General features: G+C 38.8%; 1 protein-coding gene across 2 annotated transcripts in view; it reads left to right on the forward strand.

Moving 5' to 3' along the window:
• The window catches only part of LOC137650488 (ubiquitin-conjugating enzyme E2 T-like), a 41,211-nt gene that overhangs the window by 22,335 nt on the left and 6,051 nt on the right, over window positions 1-12,825 (forward strand). For both annotated transcript variants that reach the window (XM_068383716.1, XM_068383715.1), the window contains exons 4-5: window positions 3,907-4,111; window positions 5,017-5,094. In XM_068383716.1, coding sequence (XP_068239817.1) covers window positions 3,907-4,111; window positions 5,017-5,094 — 283 coding nt within the window. The remainder of the gene's footprint in view (window positions 1-3,906; window positions 4,112-5,016; window positions 5,095-12,825) is intronic.

Genomic DNA, 12,825 nt, shown 5'->3' on the forward strand with positions numbered 1-12,825 from the left:
TCCCTTTCAGATTCAAGAGCAAGTCTTTCATGACTATGTACATTATAATTTATTGTAAATAACTTTTACAATTTTATTGCATTTCCTTAACATGTTCTGCAATGGTGAAATAAAATTTCTATTTTATTACTTGTGCGTCTCAATCCGCTCCTACTTATACTATGAAATACATGACTGTCATAGTTTTATTATCCCCTTCCTCTTATGTCGATGAAGATGACTAAGGGTTCAACCCTTATCATATACTCACTTCTGCAATGTAATATTCCTACTCGAATACTTACTTACATCATACCTTAGAGACCAGACGACTCTATTCACATACAGTGCCTAACCACCACTTGTCTGCCTTTGTGAATGTTCCTATATGAATACCAACCATTCAGTCTTGTCTCCGAGTTCTTCATGTTCTCCCAGCAAGGTGAGTAGCCCTTCGATGACCACTTTGATCTTCGGCATGGTCCGTTGGGACTTCGCTGCCAGGGGGGGCAGGAAGTTTCTTCCCATCGGTTCTCTTATTGAGGTTACTATGCTTATCCTGTCAAAGCCCTAGGCACTTCCACTACAAGGGGAAAATCTACCACGATACATTGATTCTCTGGTACTCTTCTATCAGGACGCCATGGCTTGAGCCCAAAAAACGGATTTTGAGCGAAGCGAAAAATCTATTTTTGGGTGAGATAGCCATGGCGTCCTGATGGACCCTCCCTGCTACTTCGTTCAGTTTGTCAGGTCCCACCCTGCGCTGCTGTATCATGGTGATCGGCAAGCAACTGGCTTCAGGATGAGGACGGACGTGGCGTCATCTAGCGGTGGCGCCCGTTTGTTTACGTCTCGAGTACCAAAAGTAGCCACGGACGGGATTAGCTGTGGAACAGCTCCCCAGCTATTCTCTGTCCCTCCATATCGAAGTGTTAACTCTGTATGAGGTGCAGATAGCTATGTGGCGCGTTAATACATGCGTCCCCTGTTGATATACGATGTCTTAAAGGGAAACCTTTAGGATACTCGCTCCAGAAGTTAGAATTCTGTGATAACCTGTGGTTAAATTCTCTGGGAATATCTTAGTAGTTATATACCCAAGGAAGCTACCAAAAAGGAACCTTCCATCAGGACGCCATGGCTATCTCACCCAAAAATAGATTTTTCGCTTCGCTCAAAATCCGTATATATATATATATATATATATATATATATATATATATATATATATATATATATATATATATATATATACAGTATATATATATATATACAGTGAACCCTCGCTACTTCGCGGTTCGACCATCGCGGATTCACCACTTCGCGGATTTTTTTCATAACCCATGTCTATACATATATTGCGGATTTTCCGGAAATATCGAAAATACCGCGATGTGACCGATGGTGCGAGATTGGAGAAAGTAAGGAAAATTGAATCATGATTGATTTTCAATATAAATGAAACTTTGAGGAGCAACAAAGATATCATTTGTTAGAGAGATAGAGAGAGGTAAGGAATGGGAGGTAGTGAAAAGTAGCCCACAGAGAGAGAGAGAGAGAGAGAGAGAGAGAGAGAGAGATAGAGGGGGGTTTAAATGTAATAAACAAAAAAATTTGATAGGTTATAACACATTGGTGCTTATGTAATATCAACTGTATACTGTAGACGGTTTGAATAAGTTAAGAAATGGTATAAATGATACTTGTTAGTGTATTCGTACACACTCAAGAGCGGCAGCTAGATGACAGCTGATCTAATCACAGCCAAAAGTAAAAAAAAAAAAAAAAAGTCAACAATACTCGATTTTTAAAACACACCCGAAATTTAAAAACAAAAGTACACGCTTTCTTAATGTGCAATTAACTATTTAAAGAGTGGCAATTTTCTAGAATAAAATGATATTTCCCAAAAAATAGTGGTTTGCTGATGAAATCGGATGCCCTATTTTTAGCTATGATTGAAATGGATGTAGACTCGGCCTAATTATTTCGTTTCGTATTTAATTGACACTAAGAAAACTAATTTTAGTTTCTTCATCTAAATTTAAGTATTGTATAACACGAAGAGAGAGAGAGAGAGAGAGAGAGAGAGAGAGAGAGAATGAATCAGCTGTTGTAATCAAATGGCGCGTTTTTGTTTCGTGAGAATTTCATCGCCACGACTTTAACAACAACATACTGTACTGAACTTTACAGTATTATACGGACTACTGTAATATGATAAAGTAAAATATTTGTAATCTATTTTATATGAAATGGGGCTATTTTTGTTTTGTTTAAAATTTACATTTACGTATGTAAAACAACTCTCTCTCTCTCTCTCTCTCTCTCTCTCTCTCTCTCTCTCTCTCTCTCTCTCTCTCTCGTAGATTGTTTTCCTGCTTTGCTACGTATGTATGATTTTATATAGATACGGTAAATAATATTTGTAATAACATATTTTATAAAAGCTTTTACTGTAATATCATTATTTATCACTTTCATCATGCGGGTTAAATTCCTTAGTTTGTTTACTGAGCGTACTTTATGACGCCGTCGTTTCAGGCGGCGTCATAAAGAAAAAAATTTCATTTGGAAGTCCTAAGAAAAATTAAGTAAAACATTAGTAATAACCAAATCAACATACTGTACTGAATAATCAATATAATTGATGCAAAAACTAACCTATAAACAGATGTGTAAATGCGTCTGTTTCTTCATTAGGATCAGAGATAAACGTAAACAAAACATTGGTTGCCATTTTTTATCGTGCTTTTTGGCGTGTTTAGGAAACGCATGATATAAAGTCGCCTTTAATATTTGTGCCTGTTTTAGTTTAGGGTACTGTATTACATGCATTAAGTGTTCTGTACATTAAAGGGTAGTTTGTTAACAGTACTACGTACAAGGGAAGGTTTTAAAAGTCTGAATATACATGTTAAATAAATAGGTAAATATGGTGTTACTACTTCGCGGATTTTCACCTATCGCGGCCGCGTCTGGAACCTATCTACCGCGATAAACGAGGGTTCACTGTATATATATATATATATATATATATATATATATATATATATATATATATATATATATATATATATGTATATATATATATATATATTTATATATATATATATATATATATATATATATATATATATATATATATATATATATATATATATATATATATATATATATATATATCTAAAGTAGGAAGATGTGATGTAGTTCTAAGGGAAAAGTATGGGAAATATGTCTGGGTAATAAGCAAAGCTCTACCTCCAGTTTGTTTCTTCATTATGATTAGAGATAAATGTAAACAAAACATTGGTTGCCATTTTTTATCGTGCTTTTTAGCGTGTTTAGGAAACCCATGATATAAAATTGCCTTCAATATTTGTGCCTGTTTTAGTTTAGGGTACTGTAGTACATGCATTAAGTGTTCTGTACTATAAAGGGTAGTTTGTTAACAGTATTACGTACAAGGGAAGGTTTTAAAAGTCTGAATATACATGTTGAATAAAGAGGTAAATATGGTGTCACTACTTCGCGGATTTTCACCTATCGCGGCCGCGTCTGGAACCTATCTACCGCGATAAACGAGGGTTCACTGTAGACAGAAAATTATAAATCAAGGAGCAGCATTTTTTTTAAAGATAGTAGATGTTCTGTTAATTCAACTTTGGACCTGCCTCACATAAAAATTTTTGTGGTTATGCAATGTTATAGTATGCTTTATATAATAAGGCTTAACATTATTTATCGTCTAAAACATTAGATAAATTTTAATTGGGATTTTCAATATGATTGGAGAACTGTTAACAGTGTAAAAAAAAAAAATCATTTGTTCTAATTTTCAATCAGCTTTTTTTTTCCACATTTATGTGATACTTTACAAAATTTAGATAATCTGTAGAAATAACTAAAAGTCTGCTATTTCAGGTATCCATTTCATCCGCCAAATGTACGCTTCGTCACTAAAATATACCACCCCAACATAGACTCTGCTGGACGTATTTGTCTGGATGTTTTAAAGTTACCACCAAGTGGTAGCTGGCGTCCAATGCATAATCTTGCCAGTGTGTTAACATCAGTTCGGCTTCTTATGGCAAGTCCAAACCCAAATGATCCCCTAATGACTGACATTGTAAGTGGAAATTCTTTGATTTTTACACGTTACATTCATTGTTCTCATTGACATAGAAGCCATTTTATTTTTTATGTTTAGCCTGTAAATTTTAATATTAGGACATCTTTCATTGGTATACTTTCTATCCTTCTGTTCTCCTCAGCGATTATTATTCTTCAGACATGGGCTAGGGCAAAGTATTAAAATTATAATCCTTTTGCCGTATAAAGAAATATGAAACAGCAATTTGTCATGCTGTAGGAAATATTTTTTATTGTTTGTACATGCAATGTCACTGGTGCTAATTTGAAAGAGCTGAAGTGTTAGTTAGTTAGAAGTGTAGTTACCTACATTGTTGTATTCGAAGAATGAGTTGTATTTGGCAATACAGTAATGTTATAATAGTAACATCCAAGCCCCTTGTCAGGGATTAATTTTACTGTACAGTACTAAAACAATTTCTTGTATTTTGATGAGTGCACAAACCAATAATCTACGTGTGCCTGATTTGAACCCAGATATGATTTCCATATTAGTTCAAATACTACTTACTTTATTGTACCATTCGCTGAACACCCAACCGGTCCTGATGCCTGGCCTGTGGCCTAAATTTTACAATCCAGTCCATTGCTCCAATCTGCATAGAAAGATAATTAACGAGTTCTGAAAATGGTTAAGCACTACAATATTACAAGAGATTCATTGAAGTTTTTATAGATTGATTATACATATATCTAAAATAATACTCTACAATGTACAGTACTTCAAAGATTAAGTTAAGCTGGAATTTTTGTGGGGAGCAAAGGGGGTATTGTTATGAATTGAAAATCTAAGTAAAGTTTTTCCTGTAGTTCGACATTGTAACTTGAAAGTTAGTTGGTACTGTAGTTCTTGATTAATGGTTTAGATGATTTATGTTACAGGCTGAAGAATACCAATACAGGAAGACACAGTATGAAGCAACAGCTCGAGAATGGACATCGAAGTTTGCCAAGAATGATGTACGTATAAGTTAAATCATTTTCTTATTTAGATTAACTCTACTGTACTGTAAATTTGTGATAGAGTAATAAATGGGATTATTCCTTGATGAAGGTATTTAAGTAGGTGTGGAAATATTATTAATAATATTATTATTATTATTATTATTAGCTAACCTACAACCCTAGTTGGAAAAGCAAGATGCTAGTGGTCCAACAGGGAAAATAGCCCAGCAAAGAAAGGAAATAAGAAAATAAATAAATGATTTGAGAAATAATTAACAATTAGAAAAATATCTTAAAAACAGTAACAGCATCAAAACAGATATTTCATATATATAAACTAAACTATAAAGACTTATGTCAGCCTGTTCAACATCAAAACATTTTCTGCAAGTTTGCACTTTTGAAGTTCTACCAATTCAACTTCCAAATTAGGAAGATCATTCCACAACTTGGTAACAGCTGGAATAAAATTTCTACAATACTGTGTAGTATTGAGCCTCATGATGGAGAAGGCCTGACTATTAGAATTAACTGCATGCCTAGTATTACGAACTGGATGGAACTGTCCGGGAAGATCTGAATGATTAGTTTTCAATATTAATCTTACCCGATAATCATGTAGCTGTCAACTCCGTTGCCCGACAGAATTCTACGGACGGGATACGCCAGCGATCGCTATACAAGAGGGGGGTGTACTCACCAGCGCCACCTGTGGCCAGGTACTGCAGTACTTCTTGTTGACACCACCTCAATTTTTCCTCTGTCGTGCTTCCGGCAAGACCTACATGGATACGCTTATAATTTTGGAGTCTTTGTTCACGGTTTTGGTGAAGTATTGCTCTGAGATTTCAGCTTTCGCTATACAGGAAGCTTTTCCCTTAGCTTAGATAGCTTTTGGATTAATTTTGATTAATGGTATAACGATCTTTGCTTTAATTTGGAAACCCCCTTTGACTGTTCTCTGATTCAAGATGTCCGACCATTCACAAGCTCCTACCCAAAGACGATGTAGAGTTAGCACTTGTGTTAGGCGTCTTCCGAAGGCCTCGGTTGATCCTCACACCGTTTGTTCCGACTGTAGGGGAAAATCCTGCCAGTTGGAAGATCGATGTGAGGAATGTGCCGGTCTTTCGGAATTTGATTTTATTCAATTCCTTAAATATACGACTAAGTTAGAGAGGGAGAGAGTTAGGAGGAGTTCTGCTCGCTCTTTGCTTTATTCATCCCCCCATGATCCTCATCCTTTTCCTCCCCCTGTAGTGGCTACCCCCGAACCTATTATTAGTGCTCAGCCTGATATGTCGGATGTTTTACGTGCCATTCAGGCTTTAGGTGATAAGGTGGAGTCGGTAGTGAGTGACCACAAGTTCCTCTTGGCAGACGTCAAGGAACTTAAAGTGAAAAGTGCAGTGGGAAGTGGTAGTGCCAGTGCTGTGCCTAGTGTCAGTGTCAGTGTTGCGCGTGAGGATACTTCTGTGCGTGCCAGTCGTCCTCCCAGTCCGGGACCTCTTGCAAGCTCCCAAGCCCAGGGGAGAAGCAATGTCGAAGGGCAAAAGGGTTCGGCAGGCCTTGATCGGCGCACAGTAGTATCCTCAGTGGTTGCGGGCGTATCTTATAGAGATCGTCACTTCCACTCTCAGACGATTGAGCCCTTAATTTCCTCGTCTGCAGAAGATTTTTCTGGTAGAAAACGCTGGACTCAGGTCTCAAGACCTCTTAAGCGTAAAGTCCAGACCGCGCGAGTCCAACAGCCCAGGTGTAGCCACTGGGCTAGCTCGGACTCGCCGCAGTCATCAGATGACTGCACGCCTCCTAAGAGAGGTAAGGCGATGCCTCAACAGGCCTCAACTTCTGTTAAAGCTATGCCTCAACAGACCTCATCTTCTGTTAAAGCTATGCCTCAACAGACCTCAACTTCTGTTGATCCTAAGATGGCTATGCTGCAGACTATGCAGTCGCAGCTTGCGGTGTTGATGCAGGAGTTTCAGGCAGAGAAGGTTAATACACCTCCTCCTGTGAGCGCTCCTCCTCCTCTGCGCAGTCCAACCTGCCAGACGTATGATGTTGAGGTTCCTCAAGCTACCTCCATGCGTGAGCTGCCGCATTGGGAGTTGCCAGATACCAGCGCTGTGCAGCAACCCCCACTTTCCTTGAGGCAGGAGCCTCTTGCCACGCGGCAACCTCCTCAACACTGGGGGCAAGAGCCTTATGCTTTACAACAACCTCCTCTACCCTTGAGGCAGGAGTCTCTTGCATTACAACCATCCTCGAGGCAGCAACCTCTTGAGGTACGACAACCTCTACCATCCTTGAGGCAGCCACCTCAACTCTCGCGGCAGCCACCTCCACTTTCCTCGAGGCGAGAACCTCAACTCTCGAGGCAAGCACCTCAAGAACCTCAACTCGTGAGACAAGAGCCTCTCTCTGCGCAGCCACCTCAACCCTTGAGGCAAGCGCAACTCTTGAGGCAGGAACCTCATGCTATGAGTCAGCCACCTCAACGCATGCAGCTACCACTTTCGCCTCAGCTTGAGCCTCTTTCCATTCAACTTGAACCGCAGTCTATGCAGCATGAGCCTCATGCTTTACAACAGTCGCCTCTCACCACGCTTGCTCCTCAGACCTCCGCAGAACCTCCTTCATCCCAGCCTCATGACTTTGTCATTACCAGCCCTCATCCTCTTCAGCAGAGACTTGAGGATGAATCCGCAAGTGCGCATGCACCCGCTCTTCAGGATTCAGCCATTCAGCATACCGCTTTAACTTTACCTCTCGCTTCTCAACCCTCAGGTGATGAGGTTTCTGAGGATGAAGCTGCTCACCTGGATGATCCTTCATCTGATGTGGAGGAACCCAAATCATTGCCACCCTCCATTGACTTTCGCGAGGTCCTTGCTCTGTTCAGAGAGTTATACCCGGATCACTTTGTTTCTGCTACCCCTCGCTCTCCTCCATCCGAGTTCTCTCTAGGCATGCAACCTGTTAAGTCTGCCTACACTAAGCTCGTCTTCGCTAGATCTTCAAAGAGAGCTTTGAGAATGTTAGGGGATTGGTTGCAGTCCAAGCAGCAACTGGGAAAGACGTCTTTTATGTTTCCACCTCCTAAGCTGACTTCTAAGGCGGGCGTCTGGTATGCTACGGGAGAGGAACCAGGCTTGGGGGTCCCTGCCTCTGCCCAGGCTGACTTCTCAAGTTTGGTTGACTCTCCACGAAGGTCGGCTATGAGGCGCTCTAAGGTCTGCTGGACCTTTTCTTACCTGGACCACTTCTTAAAGGGAGTCTTTCGCGCCTTTGAAATTTTTAATTTCCTCGACTGGTGCCTGGGGGCCTTGAGCAAGAAGACTGCCCCTTCTGACAAAGACTCGGCCATGCTGATCATGTCCTGTATGGACAAAGCAATTCGCGATGGTTCTGGCGAACTTGCCTCTATGTTTGTATCGGGAGTCCTCAAGAAAAGGGAACAACTTTGCTCCTTCCTTTCCACTGGTATCACCTCTTGCCAAAGGTCACAGTTACTTTTTGCTCCTCTTTCTAAGTTCCTGTTTCCTGAGGATCTTATCAAGGAATTGTCTGCGGCTCTTATACAGAAGGACACGCATGACCTCGTGGCCTCTTCAGCACGGAAGGCTAAGGTTGCACCTTCAGTTCCTAGAACTTACCGCACCCCAGTGGCTGATACTCCTGCTACCAGATTTATTCCGCCCTTTCGTGGCAGAGCCCCCAGCCGAGGAGGTACCCGCCCAGACGGTCACAGGGGCAGGTCTAAGAAAGGTACCAAGTCTTCGAAAAGCAAACATTGACTCTCCTCCTCTCCAGACAGCTGTAGGAGCCAGACTCAAGATCTTCTGGCAAGCTTGGGAAAGAAGAGGTGCAGACGCCCAGTGTTACATCCTCGTCCCTTTAGTACTTAGGTTCCAAGAAGACAGGTTGGTAAGTCCGTACTTTATTCTGGTACATCAAATACAAGTAAACAGACCCATGCTTCTGCTGGCGTCACAGTTCGTGGATGGCGGGGGAAGACAACAATAACAACTCAAAAGTTCAACATGGTAGAATGAGAGAGTAGTGTTTCTCAATACATTACACTCCTCCCCCCTTAGGTTAACACACAAAAAAATTAAATTTGTTCAATGAGTCTCCTAGGTTTTTTACTTACTCTGGTAGATTTTCTTACAATGGCACCAGTATCACAATTACTGTTCTCTGATCCTACTACTTCTACATTGGGATTACAAATCCTACTTGAGTTCTGAATAGGGTTATTTGTTTCTTCTAATCCTTGTACATTATTGGGAGAAGAAACTACAGGAACAGAAGGAATCATTGTATCTTTTAATAGTGATGATTCATCGGTTACTCTAGTATTATACATTTTTCTCTCAAATAACTGTGATAAGTGACGCTTCCAAGTCAAAATACCATTAACATCTACAGAAACTAAATAATTCCTTTCACCCAGAACTTTGATAATCTTAGCTTCTACCCATTCTGGTCCTTTACCAAAATTCCTGGCATATACTGCATCACCAACTCTGAATTTAGACTCATGAACGTAAAACTGATCTCCTTGTTTAGGCATTATTACATCTAGTGGACCCTTAAATTTCCTTCCAAATAATAATTCAGCTGGGGAGCAGCCAGTGGAAGACTGTACTGTACGTCTATAAGTATACAAAAATTTTGCCATTCTGGTTTTTACAGGCAATTTACAATCAAACTTTTTGAAATTAGTTTTGAATATTCGGACAGCCCGTTCTGCAAGCCCATTTGTACTTGGATTATATGGTGCTCCTGAACAATGTCTAACACCATTTTTCTGAAAGAAATTCTGAGTCTCCCTAGCCATAAAACAAGTTGCGTTATCAGATACAATTGTGTCAGGAATACCATAATTAGCAAAACACGACCTTAAACATTGTATGGTATCCTCTGAAGTTATATTCTTACAAGCATAGACATCAATAAATTTAGAAAAGGAATCAATAATAATCAAATATTGCATGTTGTCAATGGGCCCACAATAATCTACATGCAAGCGGGACCAAGGTCTATCTACTGACGGCCAAGATAAAGGTGAAATGGCCTTATGTTTGAGATTTGTTATACATAATGCACAGTTAGAAGTTATTTGTTCCAAATCTTGGTCCATATTAGGCCAATATACAAAAGACCTTGCTTCGGCTTTCATGGCAACAATACCCTTGTGGCCCTCATGAAGCATTTCCATAACACGCTTTCTCAACATTTCAGGAACCAAAATACGATTCCTATACAGTAATACATTATCATGCAAAGAAAGATCATTTCTCAATTTATAGAATGGTAACATACAATTTTCCATCACATTTTCCTTGGGGAACCCCCTCCTTACATAATCTCTTACTCTGCATAAAACAGTGTCTCTTTCTATACATTCTTTTACCATTGTAACATCAAAAGAATTCTTATCCAAAATATTAATCAAATTTACATATTCTCCTGGTACATGAAAATCAGTATCATCTCTACATAATGGTAGCCTACTAAGAGCATCTGCCACTGTATTATGCACTCCCTTAATGTGCTCAATTTTAAAATCAAAACCTGATAGGAATAAAGCCCACCTTTGAATACGAGCATTAGATAATTGTGGAATACTCTTACTAGGGTTAAATAGATGAGTCAAGGGTTTATGGTCCGTCCTAATAACGAACTTCCTACCCAAAAGGAAATCAGAAAACTTCTTGACTCCAAAAATAATGGATAAAGCCTCTCTATCAATTTGAGAATAATTACACTCAGCATTAGCTAATTTTCTACTTTTGAACGAAATGGTAGAAATTTTACCCTTATATTCTTGTTTAAGAACAGCTCCCACTCCTACAGGGCTAGCATCAACTTCTAAAATCATGGTAGCATTGGGGTTAAAATTATCCAAAATATCAGCTCTACCCAAGGCTTCCTTAATACTCTGAAAAGCTTCTTCATGAATTGCTGACCAATGAAACTCAACATTCTTTTGTGTCAAATTATATAAAGGACATAAAATAGAACTGAACTGAGGTACAAACCTATTGTAGTAAGTGCATAACCCCAAAAATGATTTCAAAGACTGGACAGACTGAGGGGTTGGAGCTTCCAAAATGGCCTCTATTTTCTTTGGGTCAGGTTTAATTCCCTCACAACTTAAAATGTATCCTAAATAAGGTACTTCTCTAGAACCGATAATACATTTATCTTTATTCAATTTAACATTTCTCAGTTGCAAAATTGATAAAACCTTACATAAACTCCTGTCATGTTCCTCTTTGGTAGCTCCGACAATCAATATGTCATCTAAAAATACATGAACACCCTCAATATTTGCCAATAATTCAGAAATAAACCTCTGAAATATACCTGGTGCTGACGACAACCCAAAAGGCAATCGGTGGAACTTATATAATCCCAAATGAGTATTCATAATTAAATATTGTTGAGAATTTTCACTCACAGATACCTGTAAATATGCATTTTTCAAATCCAATTTTGAAATATACTGACAAGAACCTACATTTGCCAAAATGTCATCCAATCTCGGTAATGGAAAGGTATTAACACTTGTTTGGGTATTGAGATACTTAAAATCTACACAAATCCTTATTTCACCATTAGGTTTCATTACAGGAACAATAGGACTGGCCCAATCTCCTGCATGCTCGACCTTGCTCACTATATTTTTACTTTCCAGTTCTTTCAAACTATTCTCAATTTTACATTTATAATGATAAGGCACAGATCTGGCTTTAAAATACTTAGGCACAGCATTTTCTTTTAACATTAATTGACATTCATAATTTGTAATGGGTGATCCTTCCACCACCTGATACTCATTGAACATTTTTACACAATCAAGCTTAAGCCTAGATGCACTACTTGGGGTAATAAGACGACCTTTAAATTTATCATCACTCACATTATCAACTTGTACCCACTGGTATTTCAATTTCTTCATCAAAGACCTGCCTGCTAAATTTAAATCATTATCTACAACAAAAAACTTTTGTCCCTTGACCATTTGGCTTTTAAAAGAAACATCACAATTTATTTCACCATACACCTGCATTTCCGCTTTATCATAATTAGCTAAGCGTTTCCTTGTTGGTAATGGTGTTAAATTCAATTTATTAGCATCATGCCGTGAAATAGTGGATGCACCACTGCCAGTGTCTAATTCAAATTCTAGGGGAAACCCATTTAACCTTAAAATTTCTCTATATGGTTCCTCATAATCATCGACAAAGTCAATAGAATTCACATCAAAATCAAAAAGTTTCAATAAATCATAAGAATCATGAAAATTTTCCTTAACAGGAATATGCTTACTAGTAGACTCGTCTACATCATGCACTGTATTAACATTCCTAGATTTATTTCTAACCTTTTTATTGGAACACACTGTACTCACATGGCCTTCCTTGCCACAGTAATAACATTTAGCATTCTTAAATTTACAATTATTAGCTAAATGGTTATCACGCCCACAATGAATGCATTTACCTTGAGCTTTACCATAATCACTTTTACCTCTCCCCTTAGAGTCTGCACTAGAATTAGGCCTAGGCCTAGTTACTTTATGCCTAACCTTGTTAACGGTACCTGATGGCCTATTATCTGTAAAAGAACTTGAAGTAGGACTACACTCGGTAACATAGGCAGTTTCTAAATTGGTAACCTTGGCAAGTAAATCACGAGAGGAGATGGATTTAAACTCAAAAGGATCAGCTA

The sequence above is a fragment of the Palaemon carinicauda genome, chromosome 12 (genome assembly GCF_036898095.1).
Source record: "Palaemon carinicauda isolate YSFRI2023 chromosome 12, ASM3689809v2, whole genome shotgun sequence".
Taxonomy (NCBI): domain Eukaryota; kingdom Metazoa; phylum Arthropoda; class Malacostraca; order Decapoda; family Palaemonidae; genus Palaemon; species Palaemon carinicauda.